Source organism: Delphinus delphis, chromosome 6, assembly GCF_949987515.2.
Source record: "Delphinus delphis chromosome 6, mDelDel1.2, whole genome shotgun sequence".
In the NCBI taxonomy this organism is placed as follows: Eukaryota; Metazoa; Chordata; class Mammalia; order Artiodactyla; family Delphinidae; genus Delphinus; species Delphinus delphis.
Window position 1 is genome coordinate 25,790,215 of NC_082688.1, and position 19,959 is coordinate 25,810,173.

The 19,959-nt window shown below is 43.0% G+C and overlaps 1 protein-coding gene and 1 long non-coding RNA gene across 3 annotated transcripts in view; one reads left to right on the forward strand and one right to left on the reverse strand.

Moving 5' to 3' along the window:
- RAD23B (RAD23 homolog B, nucleotide excision repair protein) overlaps positions 1-2,256 on the reverse strand; it is a 44,032-nt gene extending 41,776 nt beyond the window's left edge. Inside the window, exons 1-2 of one of the 2 annotated variants that reach the window (XM_060014379.1) lie at positions 2,126-2,256; positions 1,564-1,732 (exon numbers count right to left, since the gene is read on the reverse strand). In XM_060014379.1, coding sequence (XP_059870362.1) covers positions 1,564-1,629 — 66 coding nt within the window. In that variant the 5' untranslated portion in view covers positions 1,630-1,732; positions 2,126-2,256. Of the gene's footprint in view, positions 1-1,563; positions 1,733-1,944; positions 2,017-2,125 lie in introns of those variants that run through there. The other variant, XM_060014380.1, reaches the window with a different exon arrangement.
- Positions 2,257-19,959, forward strand: part of LOC132427181 (uncharacterized) — a 230,204-nt gene continuing 212,501 nt past the window's right edge. Inside the window, exon 1 of the long non-coding RNA XR_009519816.1 lies at positions 2,257-2,381. This is a non-coding gene — a long non-coding RNA (uncharacterized lncRNA). The remainder of the gene's footprint in view (positions 2,382-19,959) is intronic.

A 19,959-nucleotide genomic window follows, 5' to 3' on the forward strand; every position in this document is an offset into this window, starting at 1 on the left:
ACACTGAATTTCTCATCTAAAATTGCTATCTCCTGCACCTTTAAGAATTTACCACACAGCATATTTACACATATAATTAAATATCTTGAACTAAAATCATTTAGTACCACAATTCCAAAAAGGTTGGGAACTACTTTTTTTAAATAATTAAAGGTGTAGAAAACTTTAGATTAAATGATATAGGTAAAACATAACACTATACCCTCACTCAAAGGTATGGAGTGATTAATAATCGATTCCATTTACTGACCACCAAGTAAATAATATTTAATCTTCACATCTTTGCAAAACAGGCACATAGCAAATAAGTTAGAGCCACACATGGGAGCTCAGGATTATTTAATTAACTAACACTAAGGCCCCAGATCTCCACCAAAATTGAATCACCTATTCTTAAAAATACAGATGGGCTGAAAGTTGCTGCTTTAAATACAGCCTTATGACAACCTCAATGGTGTACAGCATCACAATTCCAGAACACAAATAAGTTTACACTGAATGGCATTTTTAGATCTTGGCAAAAAGTTGTACTGATTTCAACACAGTGCCTTTTTGCACTCACAAATACACAGGATGACATGAGAATTTAACACGTGAACTTCTGAGGTGTTCAAGAGTTTACAGAAGAGATTCAAAGTTTTTATTTTCTTTTTTTCTCCCCTGAAAGGCTATTACTTGGGGGTTGGGTGCAGAGTTCCGACTCCTACAACTTCAAGACTTCTAACACAGGGAACTCATTAATCTGGAGTTAAGTTTGAGCCTGGATTTCAAGGGCTCTAACCCAACAAACTTCACCACCAAAGAGGGCTCAAAGGGCAATCTACACATGGGTGTGGGTTGGGTGGCGGGAGAACTGCAGCGAAACGATTCAAGATATAGGCAAATAAAAGGATCACCAATTCTGCGGCGAAGGGGGCAAAGAATGCATTTTCACCACCCCTCACCACTCGCCTCTCACTGTGCAGCAGACGGAATCTGATACTTTTTATTTAAGGCTCATTATCTCCAGTTAGCCCTTCCTAGACCTCAGCGCCTAACCAGGTCCACTCAGGGACAGTGGTGACGCCGACATCTCCCTCCCCCACCCGTGCACCCACCATCGGGGAGCCCGGCTAGACCGCCGAGGCAGCCCTGACCTCCCCTCCCCCTCTGGCCCCTCCGCCGAGAGCGCCCAGGCCGAGACCTCCCGTGCCCAGCGGGCGTGTACTCCACGCCATCTGCCACCAGGGCTTCGGTGTCCGACCACTGCTTCCTCTTACTCCTGCCACAAAGCCCACAGCCAACTCTGAAGGTCCGGTGGCCCGCTTGCCGCCGGGCCCCCGGGCCCTGCCCGCGCTCGGAGCCCGCAGGCCTCATCCAGCGCCCGGGGCCCAAGACCCCGCTCGCCGGGCCCTCTAGGGTGTACCGGAGGTCTCCCCGCTCGGGCGCGCCGCCGGGCCCCTCTAGAAGCTGAGGCCGGGGCCCCGCACACGGCCCCGCCGCACCGCCCCAAGCCCAGGCCCGGTGGGCGCCTCGCGCGCCTCCCCTGCCCGGTGCCGGGCTCCGCGCTCCCGCCGCACTCACCGTCTCGTCTGGGTCGATGTCGATCTTGAAGGTCTGCTGCTGTAGGGTCTTCAGGGTGACCAGCATGGTGCCGCCGCGCAGCTCCGCTGCCGGGCCTGCTCCGGGTGCTGGCCGCTGGGCGGGGTCTGTGGCCTGGCGGGGCCCCGGGGTCGCCCGCGCTCCTCGCGCACTAGGGAGGAAAGCGGTGGGGGTGGGGGCTTGTCACATTCGCCCTGCAGAGCGGCCTCTCCCCCAGCCCTGGCCCCGGGCCGCGCCGCTGCCTCCGCGACTGCGGCCTTCCTCGCGAGCACGAGCCACCGTGCTTCCTCACGAGCCCGGCGCCAGCCACTGAGTCTGCAGGAAGCGCCAGGGGCTCTGCGAGATCAGCAGAGAATCCGCTACCTCACCACAGGATGGTGGCCGCCATCATCGTGACTCGCCGAGACGCACCCCCTCCCCCACCCGAAAAACCTGGGGGATGGGGTCGGGCTGGCTGAACGCGCAGGCGTAGGGTGCGGCGAGCCTGTGCGCAGGCGCAGCCAAGAACTCCGCCCCGGAATTGGGGCGGGGCGGCGCGGATTACCGTTTTGGAATGTCGGCGGCCTGGATTGCGCGTGCGCAGGCGCAGTCAGTGGGCGTCTCGGGGTTCTCGGGGCTTCCACGGAGAGTCTTCGGCCCGGGCGTTCTCCAAGCCCGCCGCGGTTCGGCCTACGTCCAGACTCCGCCCACGTCCAGGCTCCGCCCTGTTGTCTGAGTTGCGCAATCCATAGCCGGGGAAGCGCTACGTGGAGACCCGACTGAGTGGATGCGGAGCCCTGGAGCTGGGGAGCTAGAGGGCGGTAGGTCGGGGCGGGGTTTAAGTGAAAGGATTGTGACAGCCACAGTAGTGGGCCGGCGCTTGCAGGGCGCTCGCTGTGTGGCTGAGTCCTTGTGCCGGCGACTGATTCTTTTATTCTGAGAGCATTGACTCCAGCGCTAGACTGCCTTGATGGACCTTGAGCCTAAATACAAGGTCAAGTTATATCACTCCCCCGGGCAGAACTGTCCAGTGGTTCCTCATCTCACCCAGAGTAAAAGTCAAAGTTCTTAGAACTGGATACACAGCCCCTTCCTTTCATATCTTACTCTCACGGCTGGCCCTAGGCGTTGTTGGTGGATGTTAGACAAACGCTCTCACCTGAGAGCCTACCTTCGCCCTTGCTGTTTCCGCTCCGAGTCTTCTTTCCCTAGCTACCTGGGTGGCTCGCTGTCTCACCTCCTTCAAATCTTTGCTCAAATGTCGCCTTCTCAGAGAGGTCTACCCTGGATACCCGACTTAAAACAGCAACTTTCCTAGCTCCATTACCCTGGTGTTTTTCCTATAGCATTTATCATCTTCTAATTGCCATATAGTATACATATTTATTAGGTTTATCATCTTTCTCCTTTCAGTAAATCACAGACAAGCTGCACAAAGGCAAGGACTTTGTTGTATCTCCTGATGTACCCCTAGCATGAAGAAACATGTAATGCAGGCACCGTAAATATTTGTGAATGCGTAAATATGCTTTCGGTTTCTCATCAGTAAGATGGGGATAATAATAGCATTCAACTTCATTGATTATTGGAGGGGGGTGTTGAATAATGTATGTAAAATCTTAGTACCAGAAACATAGTAAGCATTCCCTAAGTAGATAGCTATTTGTAGTATGCCTATTTACAGATAAGAAAACTGAAGTATAGAGATGATGAGTAATGTACCTGGAGTCACCCACCTGGTAAGTGGCAGGTCCAGAATTTGAACCCAAGCAGAATGACTCCAGAGCCTGTGTTCCTAGGTGCCTGACTATCCTGCCTCTTAATAGGTTTTGACTTAAAGTAGTTCAGGTATAAAGTTACAGTTAGGTCACTAGCTGTGTGACTAATTGCAAATTACCTCTCTGGACCAGCATCCTCACTGATAAAATGTCACTGCTTGGTTTTCTGTGGATATAATGCTTCCACGGAACTTTGCTGACCAGCCTCCCTCTCCACTAACCTGGTGTTGCCCCATTCACAGCACATATCTCCCTGTATTGTAATTCAGTATCTAACCTTCCGCCCTCTGTATTCCTGTATATCTACTGCTAGTCACCAGGTGATCTCATCCTGCCCCTTGTTTTGAAATACCTCCAGCCTGGACCTCTCCCCTTAGCTATGGATAGAGTTAGCCAATTGCCTACACAATATCTTCACTTGAAATATAGTAAGCCTCTGAAACTTACCATGGCCAAACAGAACCGTTGATTCCCTCTGGACCTCCCCTCCCTCTGAAACCTGCTCCTCTCCCAGTTTTCCCCCATCTTAGTTCCTGGCACCACCATCTACCCAGGTGCTCAGACCAAAAATCTAGTCATCATCCCTGATAAATCTCTTCCCTCTCTTCCTCCCCCCACCCCACCCCTGCCAACCACCACACCTAATCCATTATCAAGTCCTATCAACTTTATTCTCCAAGTTATATCCCCAATTCAGCCATTTCTCCCAATTCTACTTCTACAACCCTAGGCTAGTGCATCAGCATCTTTCCCCTGCCTCCCAACTGGTCTCTCCACTTCTACTCTTTTTTCAACCTCCCCAGCAGAGTGGTCTTTTTCAAATATAAATCGTGTCACATCTACTCTTAATACCTAATTATACTTAAGAATAAAATTCAAACTCTTTACCTGGCCTTGGGGAGCTCACATGATCTGATACTTGCCAAACCCTCTGGCCCCATCTCTTTCCTTCTGTCTCCCTCTTGTTCACTGTCATCCCTCGAACAGGCCAAGCTGGTGCTCGTCTCTGGGCCTTTGCAGCTGAGGTTACTTCAGCCTGAAACTCTCTTCCCATATCTCTAATTGACTATCTCCTTTTCATCATTCAGGGTCCAAGTCATAATTTACTTCCTCACAGAGGACTTCTTCAACAACTTTAATAATATATAATAAACATACATTAACGCTTTAGGCAAGGCACCATTTGAGGCACTTTCCATGGATAATCTCATCTGAGCCCCACAAAACTCCATGTGATAGTACAACAGTACCCTGGTTTAAAGATTTTCATGGCTCTACCTGAAATTATTACTTTTTATTTGTTTGGCTAAATAGTACAGGTTGGACAGCCTGTATGCCTCCTCGTCTGATGTAGATGTGTTTGCCAAGAGTCCCACCGTTCACATGACAGATGATAAGACCCCCTCCAACCCCCCAACGCAAAGGCCACCAAGATGAGGGTGCTTATGAGCAAGGCCTTGTAGGATAGGCCTTGGGCTTCTTCAAGAGCTATTGGGCCAAGATAAAAAGACAGGAGGGAGTCATTGATTCCAAATACTTGGTAACAAGCCAGGGAATTTTGCTTGCATTTTTGGAAATCAGTCAAGTAATTTCAGGGAAGAAGATGAGCAAGCAGAGATGCAGCAGCTGCTGACTTAGAAAATACCAGGGTAAAAATGCCACCATTCACTCATCAAATAGTTCTTGAGACTCTCTCCATGCCAGGAACTGTTCTAGGTGCTGAGGATACAACAAGAAACAAAGTCCCTGCCCTCATGGAGTTTGTATTCTAGTGGAATAATAGATAAACAGATAATAAACTAAAAATCAAAGTTATCAATATTTATAGTATATGGGGTACTGATAAGTGCTTTTTTAAAAAAAAAAAACATGAAGAAGATCAATAGTACAGAGCCGAAATAGTATTGCTACAGCGAATGTGCCAGATATTTTTCATTCCCCTCCCCCATCTTCTTACCCCCTTTTCACCCAGCAGTTGGCCCCAAGAGGGCTGCCCTGTATGGGCTACCACAGTTGGCTTCCTGGGGAGTCCCAGCAGGAGATAGGACTAAGGGAGGAGAATGAAGTTAGGCCATGTATTCCTCTTTGTGGTTGGCAATGCTCTTGATACAAGGTCATTGCTTCTGTATCCTGACCTTCCAGGTGACTCTCTCCTTCCAGGTTCTGGTACCTGCTCCCCACCTTGCCCCTTCATGCCTAGAGGGCCCCTACTTCTCACTCCAGGGTGCTGTACTGTCCTTGCAGTGTCCCTGTATGCTTCCCTACATGATTGTGAAGAGTCCCTTTAATTGAATCTCCATGAACTGAGTGGCTTAAAACAATCGAAACTTATTGTCTCACAGTTCTGGGGGCTAGAAGTCCAAAATTAAGGTGTTGGTAGGGCAGTGCTCTCTCTGACACCTGTCACGGTGAGTTCTTTGTTGCCTCTTCCTAGCTTCTGGTGGTTTGCTGGCGGTCATTGGCATCCCTTGGCTTGCTGCATCACCTCAGTCTCTGTCTCCATCGTCATGTGACGTTCAACTCTTGTATGTCTGTCCCTCTGTGTCTCTTCTTATAAGGACACCAGTAGAATAGGAAAAACTCTATTGTTTCTCCTCTACTCACCGCTCAATTACTACTCTTAGTATTTACTTCCGATCACCAAATGTGTGGGCTTTTTTCCCACACCAAGTAATTCCCCAGTTCTCAGCAGACACCAGCTGGGTGTCCTGCCGTTCAGTTCAGTTCTGACACTACCTGGAGTTAGCACCTGATCACACAAGTTAAGGGCTCAGTCCCACCAGACTGCCCCTACTTCAGATGCCAATTGCAAGTCCTAACTTGTCACCTGTACTTCAAACTGAGCAGCTACCTACTGGGATTTCCACGACCCCCTCCTTGGGTTTGATCATTTGCTAGAACAGTTCACAGAGCTCAGGGAAACATGTTTACTAGCTTATTATATGATAAAGCATATGATAAAGGATACTGATGACCAACCAGATGAAAAGATATATAGGGTGAGATCTGGAAGAGTCCCAAATGCAGGAGCTTGTGTCCCTGTGGAGTTGGGGTGCCCCACCCTCCTGGCACGTGGATACATTCACCAACCCAGAAGCTTTCCAAAATCTGCACTTTGGGGATTTTTATGGAGGCTTCATCACGCAGGGGTGATCAATTATTTACCTCAATTTCCAGCCTCTCTCTCTTCTCTGAAGAATGGGGGGTTGGGCTGAAAGTTACAACCTTCTAATCATGGCTTAGTCTCTCTGGTGACCAGCCCCCATCCAGGAGCCCACCAAGAGTCCCCTCATTACAACAAAAGACATTCCTATTACTCAGGAAATTCCAAGGGGTTAGGAGCTCTGTGTCAGATAACTGCTATCACTCAGAAAATTATAAGAGTTTTGGAGAGCCCTGTGTCAGGAACCAAGGTCAAAGACCAAATATTAGCAAGAACCAGGGGCAGAGACCAATAGGTATATTTCTTATTATTTCATAGCAGTCATATTGGATTAAGGACCCACCGTACTCCAGTATGACTTAATTTAACTAATTAAGGTAAATCTTTTGGAGGGGCACAGTTCAATCTGTAACAATACCTCATTTGAATGTGGTATATTTTTCTGCTGAGACTGCCTGATATATGGGTCAATCAAGGAAAGTCTTCCTGATAGTTGATATTAGAGTAGAGAGAAGTGAGGAAGGGAGACATTCAGCTGCTGAGTAGAATTAGAGGGGACTAAGTAGAGGGAACAACAATAATAGCCATAAATGTTCACACTCACATAGCATTTGTCACATGCAGGTGCAAGGCCATGAGGTAGAAGTATCCTTGACATATTGGAGAAATACCCAGGATGTCGGGTGAAGGAGCTGGGACAGCTGTGGGGAGAGAGTAGCTGGTGGCATTAGAGGTGTAAAGGAAGTGGGGCAGTGAGCACAAAGCCACTGTAAAGGCTTTGGCTTTTATTCGGAGTAACTTGGAAAGTCATTAGAAATTTTAAGGGGGAGGAGTGACAGGATCTGACTTAGGCTTTAAAAGGATTACTCTGAGTGCTGCCTGGAGAACTTCTTGGTGTGGGCTGGGGGGACAGCAAGGATGTACACAAAGAGACCAGTTAGCAGGTTATTGCAGTAATCCATAAGAGACTGGTGACTTGTGTTAGTGTGGAAACTTTACAAGTGGTAAGAAGTAGCTGGATTCTCAATTTATTGAAAATAGAGTTTACAGGTTTTGCTGATGGGGTTGATGCGGGATGTGAGAGAAAGAGGCTCACTGCACATGAGTTTCACATTAGGAAACTTCCTTGGAATTCTCTGGTCCTCCTGACTCAAGAGTGTCTGTCCTGACTGACGGTGTTCCGTGTGGCACACCCCTATCCAGCAGATACTCTCTGAGCATCTACTCTGTGCCAGGCATTGTGTTGGATATACAGTAATGGATAAAGACTGATTAGGGATCCTATTCAAAAAAATAGCAGTGTTTGACTTAAGCCCTTCCAAAGGCAAGGTGCATGGCTCCCATCTCCATTGGTTATAAAACCTATTGGTGATTTATGATGTAAGCTTTATGTTAATAGAACCTCTTTCCAAGTTCTAGATGTTTATAGAGTGGTGCAAATATTTCCTTATTGTAATTAAAGTTTTCAACTCTTTATTAAAAGTATTTCCTTTTGCAATTAAATATACTTTTAAAAACAACTTCAGCCCGTAACAATTGAGCTTTGAAAATTTCTTCTGTCTTCTAGCTCTGCCTTCCTTCCTCATTTTCCACCCTGCCTCCCCCACCCCAAGTTTCTCAGCCCTGTGAGTCTCATTCATTGTTCAGTCACTAGGTCAGTTCAGACACTGAAATGGAGTTAGGAGTACAAGAAGTTTTTTTGGTGGATATCAACTGTGAAGAATACAAGGGAGGAAGCAGAATGCTTCAGAGCACAACGCTGATATGTTTGCTGTGAAAGGAAAGAGAGAAGGAAACGTTGGGTAGAGAAAGACTCAGATTGTGATGTAGATCTGACAAAGTATTAGCCAACCCAACGGGAGTAAGTGGTGTGCAGATTACCTGTTAGAGCAGTCACTCTTTGGATGAAATTGCCAGACTCTGGTATCCCTGCCATGTTCAGTGGCTAGAGGCTGCCCAGGAAGAGCTGTCAGCTAACTGTACTCCTCATAGCTAAGTTCTCACAGGTAATTTTTTTCTTGAAGGGCTATCCAGGCAGTGCACTTTTTTGGCTGAAATAGGCCTCTGCTTGCACCATGTAAACCCGCTTCTCCATACACACTCAGGAAACAGCTGTTCCAGGGGCCCATTGAGCCTCTCTTACTAAAGGGAAACCTAAATGAAGTGGGACAGTGGGACAAACCCCACACTGCATACTGGCAGCTGGTCTCGGGGCCACTACTGGTACTCATCATTTCCCTCCTCCACTATCCATCCTAAATTCCCCTTTTTCTCGTCAGTTACCTCTGCTGGTCTTGGTGCATTGCCTAGTGGTGTGACCCAAACCTTTACTCCTGAAGAGGATGAGCCTTTGGTGTTTCCACTGTTCTCAGGTCTGGTTGCTGTACTCGTCCATTCATAGTCACAACTGGGCAAGGGAGTAGCAAGAGGCATCCAAGTCAATTGCACATATATTCCTTCTTGTTCTGAGTATAAGGTGGTCCTACCTTCTCTCGCTGATAAGGATCAATTGCCCCTCCCAAGTTGATGACTCTTCTTGCTTTTTGGTCTCTTAATATAAGCAACAAAGCTTGTAGTTCAGTGGGACCATTGCTGTGTCCCCTGGCAAAGTACTCCCCCTTTGAGGACCAAGACTTCTAACACCACAGGTCCCGGAATTGTGGGGACAGAAAAATCCTCAGTAGGTCACTGGGAGTGGTAAATGAGACCATTCTGCTTCCCTGCCTTGATTCCTGGACCCAATTAGTCTTCCTGCTGGGACACCGTGCCCTAGACTCTAGAGCCTAGAGGGTACTTTTATTCAGTTTGTAGATTGCACCCTGGAGAATGAGACCCTGTTCTTACACAATATTGCCCCTGAGATGGTGCTTCGTCTGCACCATCAGCAGATTGTTCTGTCACTCTCTCAGGCTGGCGCTTCTGGGGAAGGGTGGTATGTGATAAGACCAACATGTCCCATGACCATGGGACCACTCCCAAACCTCCTTCACTGTAAAGTGTGTCTCCTGGTTGGATGCTGTGATAGGTAGGGTTCTGGTCTATGGATCAGGCACTCTGTAAACTCCTGTAGAGTGGTATAGGCTGAAGCTCTGCTGGCAGGAAATGTAAACCTGTACTCAGAATAAATGTCTATTCCTGTGAGAATGAATCGCTTGGCCTTCCAGCATGCATAGGGCCCAACGAAGTCAACTTGTCACCAAGGGACCAGTTGGTCCCTCAGAGAATAGTACCACATTGGGAATTCGGCAGGTTGGACATTCAGAGGTGATGATGGCTAGATTAGCCTTACCGAGAGTTCATGCCAAGAGGCCATACATAGTCCCCATCTCTGCCACCATGGTCACTCCACTCATCATGTTTCTACTCTTGCTTCCTATAGTCTATTCTAGATACAATAGCCACATTCTTTTAAAACATGGATCTGTTCACTCATGCTTAAAACCCTACCCTGGCTACCCACTTCAATCAGTAAAATCCCAAATCTTCACATTGCCCCCTCCCCCATCCTCTTCTTTACTTTTCTGACGTCATCAGCTACACAGGTTCAATCTGCTCCAGCCGCACTGGTCTCCTTGCTGTCCCCTGAGTTGAACAGGTCCACTCCTACCTGATCTTTTGTTCTCTCTTCCTGAAATACTCTTCTACAGATATCGGCCCTCTCCTTCACCTCCTCCAACCTTTGCTCAAATTTCACCTTCTCAATGAAACCTGCTCTAACCCCTTAATCACCCTATGTAATGTGACAAAATGCCCGTGTCCCAGTCCAGCACTCCCTATACCCCTTACCCTGTTTCCTCCTCTTTTAACACAGTGCATTATTTATTTATTATGTTTCTTCTTTAGTGTTTGTCTCCCCTGCTAGAACACAGGGATCTTTGTCTATTTTACTTACATTCTTTAAGCACCAGGAAGAGTGCCTGAAACAGAAAGAACTAAGCAATGAAAGGAAAATTTAGCCACCCATCAAAAAAAAGCAAAGTAAAACAAGGTGATATTGTTACATGTTAAAATGAACATTTAAGGCTTAATAACCTCCAATAATATCAAAAAGTATATGGGAAAAATGCTTTTCATAGTTTGCTGGTGATTTTACTATTTGTTACAACCTTTTGGAAAGCCACTTAGCATATAGGTGGTTCTTAACTTCTGGAATTTCAACTCTTGTACACACTACATGAAACCTCTGAAACTACTTTTCTCAGCTTAGCTATCTAACTATGATTTGAAAAGTTGATACAATGGTGCAGTCAGCTAGCCGCTAGGGCGAAGGCTTAGCATTCACATGTATTATGTTTAAACAGTATCATTTATGCAACCAAACATTCTTTTTTTTTAAATTTTATTTTATTAATTTTTTTATACAGCAGGTTCTTATTAGTTATCTATTTTATACGTATTAGTGTGTATACATCAATCCCCATCTCCCAGTTCATCCCACCACTATGCCCCACACCCCCGCTTTCCTCCCTTGGTGTCCATACATTTGTTCTCTACATCTGTGTCTCTATTTCTGCCTTGCAAACCGGTTCATCTGTACCATTTTTCTAGATTCCACATATATGTGTTAATAAACAATATTTGTTTTTCCCTTTCTGACTTACTTCACTCTGTATAACAGTCTCTAGGTCTATCCACGTCTCTACAAATGACCCAATTTCTTTCCCCTTCATGGCTGAGTAATATTCCATTGTATATATGTACCACATCTTCTTTATCCATTCGTCTGTCAGTGGACATTTAGGTTGCTTCCATGACCTGGCTATTGTAAATAGTGCTGCAGTGAACATTGGGGTGCATGTGTCTTTTTGAATTATGGTTTTCTCTGGTTATATGCCCAGTAGTGGGATTGCTGGGTCATATGGTAATTCTATTTTTAGTTTTTTAAGGAACCTCCAAATGGTTCTCCATAGCGGTTGTATCAATTTACATTCCCACCAACAGTGCAAGAGGGTTCCCTTTTCTCCACACCCTCTCTAGCATTTGTTGCTTGTAGATTTTCTGATGATGCCCATTCTAACTGGTGTGAGGTGATACCTCATTGTAGTTTTGATTTGCATTTCTCTAATAATTAGTGATGTTGAGCATCTTTTCATGTGCCTCTTGGCCATCTGTATGTCTTCTTTGGAGAAATGTCTATTTAGGTCTTCTGCCCATTTTTGGATTGGGTTGTTTGTTTTTTGACATTGAGCTGCATGAGCTGTTTGTGTATTTTGGAGATTAATCCCTTGTCAGTTGCTTCAATTGCAAATATTTTCTCCCATTCTGAGGGTTGTCTTTTCGTCTTGTTTATGGTTTCCTTTGCTGTGCAAAAACTTTTAAGTTTCATTGGGTCCCATTTGTTTATTTTTATTTCCATTACTCTAGGAGGTGGGTCAAAAAAGATCTTGCTGCGATTGATGTCAACGAGTGTTCTGCCTATGTTTTCCTCTACGAGTTTTATAGTGTCTGGCCTTACATTTAGGTCTTTAATCCATTTTGAGTTTATTTTTGTGTATGGTGTTAGAGAGTGCTCTAATTTCATTCTTTTACATGTAGCTGTCCAGTTTTTCCAGCACCACTTATTGAAGAGGCTGTCTTTTCTCCATTGTATATCCTTGCCTCCTTTGTCGTAGATTAGTTGACCACAGGTGTGTGGGTTTAACTCTGGGCTTTCTGTCCTGTCCTATGGATCTATATTTCTGTTTTTGTGCCAGTACCATATTGTCTTGATTACTGTAGATTTGTAGTATAGTCTAAAGTCAGGGAGTCTGATTCCTCCAGGTCCATTTTTTATCCCTCAAGATTGCTTTGGCTCTTCGGGGTCTTTTGTGTCTCCATACAAATTTTCAGATTTTTTGTTCTAGTTCTGTAAAAAATGCAATTGGTAATTTGGTAGGGATTGCATTGAATCTGTAGATTGCTTTGGGTAATATAGTCATTTTCACAATACTGATTCTTCCAAAGTAAGAACATGGTATATCTCTCCATCTGTTTGTATCATCTTTGATTTCTTTCATCAGTGTCTTACAGTTTTCTGAGTACAGGTTTTTTACCTCCTTGGTAGGTTTATTCCTAGGTATTTTATTCTTTTTGTTGCAATGGTGAATGGGATTGTTTCCTTAATTTCTCTTTCACATCTTTTGTTGGTAGTGTATAGGAATGCAAGAGATTTCTGTGCATTAATTTTGTATCCTGCAACTTTACCAAATTCATCGATTAACTCTAGTAGTTTTCTGGTGACATCTTTAGGACTATCTATGTATAGTATCATGTCATCTGCAAACAGTGACAGTTTTACTTCTTTTCCAATTTCTTTTTTTTTCATTTGAACTGATTTTCTCATTAATTTTGCAAGAGAGAGTCGAAAAATTGTTAGCAACAAGTTGTGAAATAGATCTTTTGCTGAAGTTCAATATGTTTAAATAGTTTGGGTTCTTTTGTTTTTTCCCAGTTCATCATTCTTTTTCTTTCAGCAGGTTTTTTCATTACTAGCTAAAGCTGATTTACTTATGATTTATTTCAAGTATACCTGGCTTGTTTTTTGAGCTAAAAAGCATAGCTGGCTTTTTGTTGAAATCACGTTTATGTGTTTATTAGTTTATTGTCATTTTTTTCTCCAATATTTATTGGGAAGCAATTATATGCCAGGCCCTACCTATGTCTGATGAGTCTCTGAATCTCTGCCCTCAGGAGGTTACTAAGAGAAATAAACAAGTCCAAGATCTCTGTTATGTGCTGGGATTGAGGTAGATTCCAGGAAGGCAGTAAGGCTTGATTGGCTCTTGATGGGGTAGGAGATGGACACAGGGATCCAGCATCTTTTCAGCTCTCTGTCTGTCTCTGTTTCACAGCTGGTTATCTAATCTATATATTGGTCAAGTGTTTTGAAAATTATATTAGAGTTATAATATTATATTGTCACAAATGAAACTATGAATAAATTAATATAATCCTATGGGCTTCTCTAAAGAAACTTTAGAGCATTTAAAATTTTTTTCTACTTTAAATAGAAAGTATGGGTTCCTTTTCCCAGACCCATGTTTATAATTTGTGGTTTTGCAATACATGCAATACATGTGTTTTGCAGAGCTGTTGCACTATATATTAATTAAGAAGAGTCCCAGGACCCAAAGTGTTTGAAGCTTAGATAGTTGTCGCACTGATACATCTTTTCTTGCATATTCATTGTTGAGTGAAATTGGTTTTATGGTTTTAGTTCCTACTGGTATTCCCAATCTGTCTCATTTCTTATTAAGTCTCCTTACTGCCAGTTCCAAATTATTATAAAGTAGTTGTAACCCATGTTGTAGTTTATGGGCTACATAAAATATGGGCTAAAAGTAAAATAAAACCAAAAAATACGGGGGCTGTGAATAGGGTGTGCTCCTAAACGTAGCAGAGCTGTACCTCTTGCTCTTCCATGTAGCTTTCATGATGAAACCACTGGCTCTGAGAAAGTTAGGAATGAAGAAGACTCTGCTGGTCAAAGTATAGGTTTTTGGCAGAGGGAAATAATTTGTTTGTGTTGTTGGATTATATGACATTTTAAAAAGGAATCATATTCAGCTACTTATAAAAAGTGATTATAAGCCACTTAAAGAAATATCACCTCTCATATTGGTATAAGAAACAGAGTAAAAACTGACAGCCTGAGACTTTAGTATATACCCATTCAATTTAGGATCTGATGGCGCAATAAAAGACTATTTAATAATCTTTAATAGGGAAAAGTGTTAGCAGTAGAATAATTGGTTAGCTATGTAGAAACCATGGTGGGTTGAATTGTGTCTCCCCAAAAGATACGTTTAAGTTCTAACCCCCAGTACTTGTGAATGTTACCATATTGGAAAGAGTCTTTATAGATATAATCCAGTTAAGATGAGGTCATGCTGGATTAGAGTGGACCCTAATCCAGCGACTGGTGATCTGATAAGAAGGAGGAAATTTGGACACAGACACAGACAAAGAGAAGAATGCCATGTGACAATGGAAGCAGAGATTGGAGCGATGCTGCCATAATCCAAGGAATACCAGGAATTTTTAGCAACCACCAGAAGTTAGGAAGAGACAAGGAAGGATCTTCCCCTAGAGCCTTCAGAGAGAGCATAGCCCTGCCAACGCCTTGATTTCAGATTTCTAGCCTCCAGAATTGTGAGGCAATACATTTCTATTGTTTTAGGCACCCAGTTTGCTGTAATTTGTTACAGCAGCCCTAGGAAACTAATACCAAAACTTCTAGGAACACTAACAACAATTCCAGATGGATTGATTAGTAAATATAAAAAGTCAGACTATGGAAACAGAATAAATAAGGTGCATATATTTATCAAATTTCTGGTTGGCAGCAAATATCCAAGTTAAAAAAAATAGCCATAATGGATTGACTAGATAAAGATTTCATTATCTCATCATGTGGTAACAATATAAACAGAATAAAAAGCATGCAACAAACTGAAAAATATTCCCAACATGTGACAAATTTAATAGCCTTAATATATAAATTACTCATACAAATTAAAAAGAAAAACATTACAATCCAATTAGGCAAAAGCACAAATGGTTTATACAGAAAATTTGCAGGAAAAGTACATTTAGCCAGTAAATAATAATGTGGGCCATTGTTGTTTTCTTTTTAAGATTTTTTTTTTTGATGTGGACCATTTTTAAAGTCTTTATTGAATTTGTTACAATACTGCTTCTGTTTTATGTTTTGGTTTTTTGGTCGCGAGGCATGTGAGATCTTAGCTCCCCGACCAGGGATCGAACCTGCACCCTCTACATTGGAAGGCAAAGTCTTAACCACTGGATCGCCATGGAAGTCCCGTGGGCCGTTGTTTATACAGTGCTTATTATGTGTTCAGGTCCTTTTCTAAATGCCTAATATATTAACTTTTAATCTTCACATCATTATGAGATGACTCTGGTCGAGTTATTTAATCTTTCTGTGCCTTTCAGTTTCCCTCCTCCGTGAACATGTCTGAGAATTACTCCATGAAAGATGCAAAGACGTGAGATTGCTAGGTCAACAGATAATGTGGATTTTCAATTTAATAGAGCCTACCAAAGTTCTATCGAAATTGCCATGTATATTCCTATCAACACGGTTTGAGAGTACCAGTTTCCCCTGCCCCCCAGCCAACACTTCATAGGTTCTATAATTTTCTTTTTTGCCAATCTGATGGGCACATCACTCTTGCCTCTCAAGAATTCAAATCCTATTCATCCTTAAAGGCACGTTCTCCTTGAAGATTTCCTTCAACTGCTCAGGAAATCATTTTTCCTTCCTCTCAATTCCCTTATCATTTTATCTACTCATTCAACAAATATTTATTGAGCATTTACTGTATGTTCTAGTCACTGCAGTTAAAGCAATGGATAAATCAGGCAAAAATTTCTACCTTTATGGAGCTTACATTCTAAGGGGGAAGGCAGACAATAAAAATAAAGTTAAATTTATAGAATATTAAATAGCGGTAAGAACAAAGAAAGCACACGTGGGCGTGGGGTAAGAAGTATCAGAGTGGAAATAGGATTGAAAATTTAAATTTATTTATTTATTTTTGGCTGAGTTGGGTCTTCATTGCTGTGCGCAGGTTTTCTCTAGTTGCGGTGAGCAGGGCCTACTCTTTGTTGTGGTGCGTGAGCTTCTCGTTGCAGTGGCTTCTCTTTGCAGAGCACAGGCTCTAGGCATGCGGGCTTCTTTAGTTGTGGTATATGGACTCAGTGGTTGTGGCTCACGGGCTCTAGAGCGCTGGCTCAGTAGTTGTGGCGCATGGGCTTAGTTGCTCCGCGGCATGTGAGATCTTCCCGGACCAGGGCTCGAACCCACGTCCCCTGCATTGGCAGGCGGATTCTTAACCACTGCGCCACCAGGGAAGTCCAGGATTGAAATTTTAGATTCCATGTCTGAGGGAAATCCTAAGGAAAGGTTACTTGTGTCTCTCTTATAGCATTTATCACTTTCTATTCTATATGTTTATTTTATTTATTTTATTGTGGCAAAATATACACAACATAACAATTTACCATTTTAATCATTTTAAAATATATAGTTTAGTGACAATAAGTACTTTCATATTGTTGTGCAACCATCACCACTGTTCCTCTCCAGAACTTTTCATCGTCCCAAACTGAAACTCTGTACCCATTAAACTATAACTCTCCATTCTGCCCTTGCCCCCCCGACTCCTCCCCCCATCCTCGTCCCTAGCAACCCTTTTACTTTCTGTCTATGAACTTGACTACCTTAGGTACCTCATCTAAATGGAACCATACAGTATTTGTCCTTCTGTGTTTGGTCTGTGTTTGGTTTATTTCACTTAGGATAATTTCTTCAACCTTCTTCCATGTTGTATTATATATCAGAATTTCCTTCCTTTTTAAGTCTGAATAATATTGCATTATATGTATGTAGCACACTTTGTTTATCCATTCATCTGCCCATGGATATTTGGGTTGTTTCCACTTTTGTCTGTTGTGAATAATGCTGTGAACATGGGTGTACAAATATCTGTTCAAATCTCTACTTTGAGTCCTTTTGGGTATATAACCAGAAGTGGAATTACTGGATCAAATGGTAATTGTGTGTTTGATTTTTTGAAGAACTGCCATACTGTTTTTCCTTGTGGCTGCACCATTTTACATTATTACTAGCAACGTACAAGGGTTCCAACTTCTCCACGTCCTTGCCAAAGCTTCTTTTAAATAATAGCCGTCATAATGGATTTGAACTGGTATCACATTGTGGTTTTGAGCTGCATTTCTTTAGTGATTAGTGATGCTGAGCATCTTTTCGTGTGCTTTTTTGGCCATTTGTGTATCGTCTTTGGAGAAACAGCTGTTCAAGTCCTTTGCCCATTTTTGAATTGGGTTGTTTGTTTTTTTGTTGTTGAGTTCTGGGTGTTCTCTATATATTCTGGATGTTATTCCGTTATCAGATATATAATCCAGAAATATTTTCTCCTGTGAGTTGCCTTTTTATTTTAATAATAGTGTCTGTTTTAGTCCATTTGGGCTACTATAACAAAATTACCATAAACCAGGTAGTTTATAAACAACCGAAATTTACTTTTCACCATTCTGCAGGCTGGGAAGTCCAAGATCAAGGTGCCAGCAGCTTCAGTGTCTGGTGAAGGCCCACTACCTGGTTCATAGATAGCAGTCTTCTTGCTGTGTCCTCACGTGGCAGAAGGGATGAGGGAGCTCTCTGGAGTTCCTTTTATAAGGGCACTAATCTCATTCATGAGGGCTGTGCCCTCATGACCCAGTCACCTCCCAAAGGCCCCACCTCCTAATACCGTCACCTTGGGGGTTAGGATTTCAACATAGGAGTTTTGAGGGGACACAAACATAGCAGTGTCCTTTGGTGCACAGAATTCTTAATTTTTATGAAGTCCAATTGGCCTATTTTTTCTTTTGTAGCTGTTCTTTTGGTGTCATATCCAAGAAATCATTGTCAAATCCAATGTCGTGAAGCTTTCCCCAGTTCTAAAAGTTTTATAGTTTTAGAGCTTGTGGTTAGGTCTTTGATTCATTTTGAGTTAATTTTGTATACGGTGTTAGGTAAGAGTCCAGTTTCATTCTTTTGCACGTGGATATTAGATGTTCATTTTTATTACATTTGCTAATTTTCCATATTGCAAGAAGGCCTTTTGAGGACAGCACTGTGTCTTATAATTCTTTATATCCCTTACAGTACCAGGCATTTAACAACAGCTTAATGCCCTCTAAAAAAATGCTTTGTTGTTCCTGACTATTGAATTGAATTGAAAATATTAGTCTGTTTGTACCCTAATTGTTAGGACGCAGCACATAATTGGCATTTTTAAAATGTTTATTAAAATAAGAATTAAATATATTCTTATTCCGAGAGCTCTCATTGTCAAAGAAAGGTTATTTTTTCAATTAAGTGATATTGAGAGGATTGGAGAATGAGTAGAGTATTGTAAATGTTGTATTACATAATACACATATGTAAAAGGAGGATGACATAAATAGCAAAAAATAATTTGCATAGCCATCTTCAAAACAAATATTTCCACTTTGAAGAAGATGAATTAAAACTAGGAATTCACCATTTTTCTCTCCTTGAAATCTTTTTGAAATAATCTAGTTTTGTTTTGTTTTTTAAATAAGAGCTCTGGAAAACCAGGAAGGTGATGTGATAGTTATATAAAAGTGTTCCCAGTGAAACAGGCACATTGGTACTCAGGTCCTTGTGTAGTTCTCCTCTCATATTGAAGCAGGACTTTAGCCAATAGAATACCAAGAGTGGTACTGGACCATTTTGTATCTAAGCCTTTAAAAGTCCTGGCAGCTTCCTCTTTTACACTTGCAGGGAAGGAAAGAAAAACTTTTTTTCTGTATCCAACTTAGGTCATTGACTGGGGCCCTGCCAATTAAACTGCCTAAAGACAGAGAGAAGAACAAAAGAATTTTATTAACACTTGCATTATGTGTATGCTCAGTGATGAGTTGCTCAAAGGAGTGGCTAGAACTTGGGCTTGTATGGGATCTTAGCAAAGAACAATAAATTTGTAGAGAAGTGACAGGACAAAGGGAGATAGTTTTAGGCTTCCAAGGGTGACAAACTATGGGAAGGTAAAAATGTGGGGGAAGCTAATGGAGTGAGGTTGGTTTCTGCAGGTCCATATCGGTGTTGACTTTCCATCTTTTTCATGGCCATAAAACTTCCCTGGGAGAGGGAGTTATGGCAGCTCTCATTTCTCAGAAGTTTCTGCTTTTTGTCAGGTAAGGGAAGCTCCTGGAAGGTGTCTTTCTGCACTTGTCAATTCTCATTTGCCTCTAGCTCAAAATAATCCTTATGCCAATGGCATATTTCAGGGTGGCATATTCTGGCCCCTACCCACTCTTGGAAGCTCGCCACCATGTATGAAGTCCAACTACCATGCTATAGAGAGAGGCCATGTAGAAAGACCTTGGAGGATGAGATACCCCTGAGGATGGAGAGAATGGCCATTTGGAGAAGCACCAAGGGGCCAGGTGTGTGAGATCATCTCGGATGTCCCCATGCAGCTTAGCCGTCTGAGTGTAACTGCGCGAGAGACCTAAAATGACACCAGGAGAACTGCTCAGCTGAACCCAGTCAACACATAACGTCATGAGAGATCTTAATAAGTTAATGTTTTAAGCCATGAAATTTTGGGTTGATTGATACTTGGCTATCATTGTAGAAGCTATAAAGCATCTGGAAATGGACTGACAGTAAACAAACAAACGCAGGTAGACCTTCCTATATGTGTTCCAGGCTCAGAGCAGAGGCAATGCTATCAGGAGCCAGCCCTGAGATGCAAAGAATTGGGTGGGGTTGTGAACTTAAGGACCTTCACTTTGCTAGGCGTGCTGGCTAAGGGAGGGGTGTGCCACAGCCAGCTCCTGGATCGGGCAGTAAGGGGTTTGGTGGCTGCAGTGACCCTTCAGGTTGCCATGGTAAATTGAGCATGTCATGACAAGTCCAGC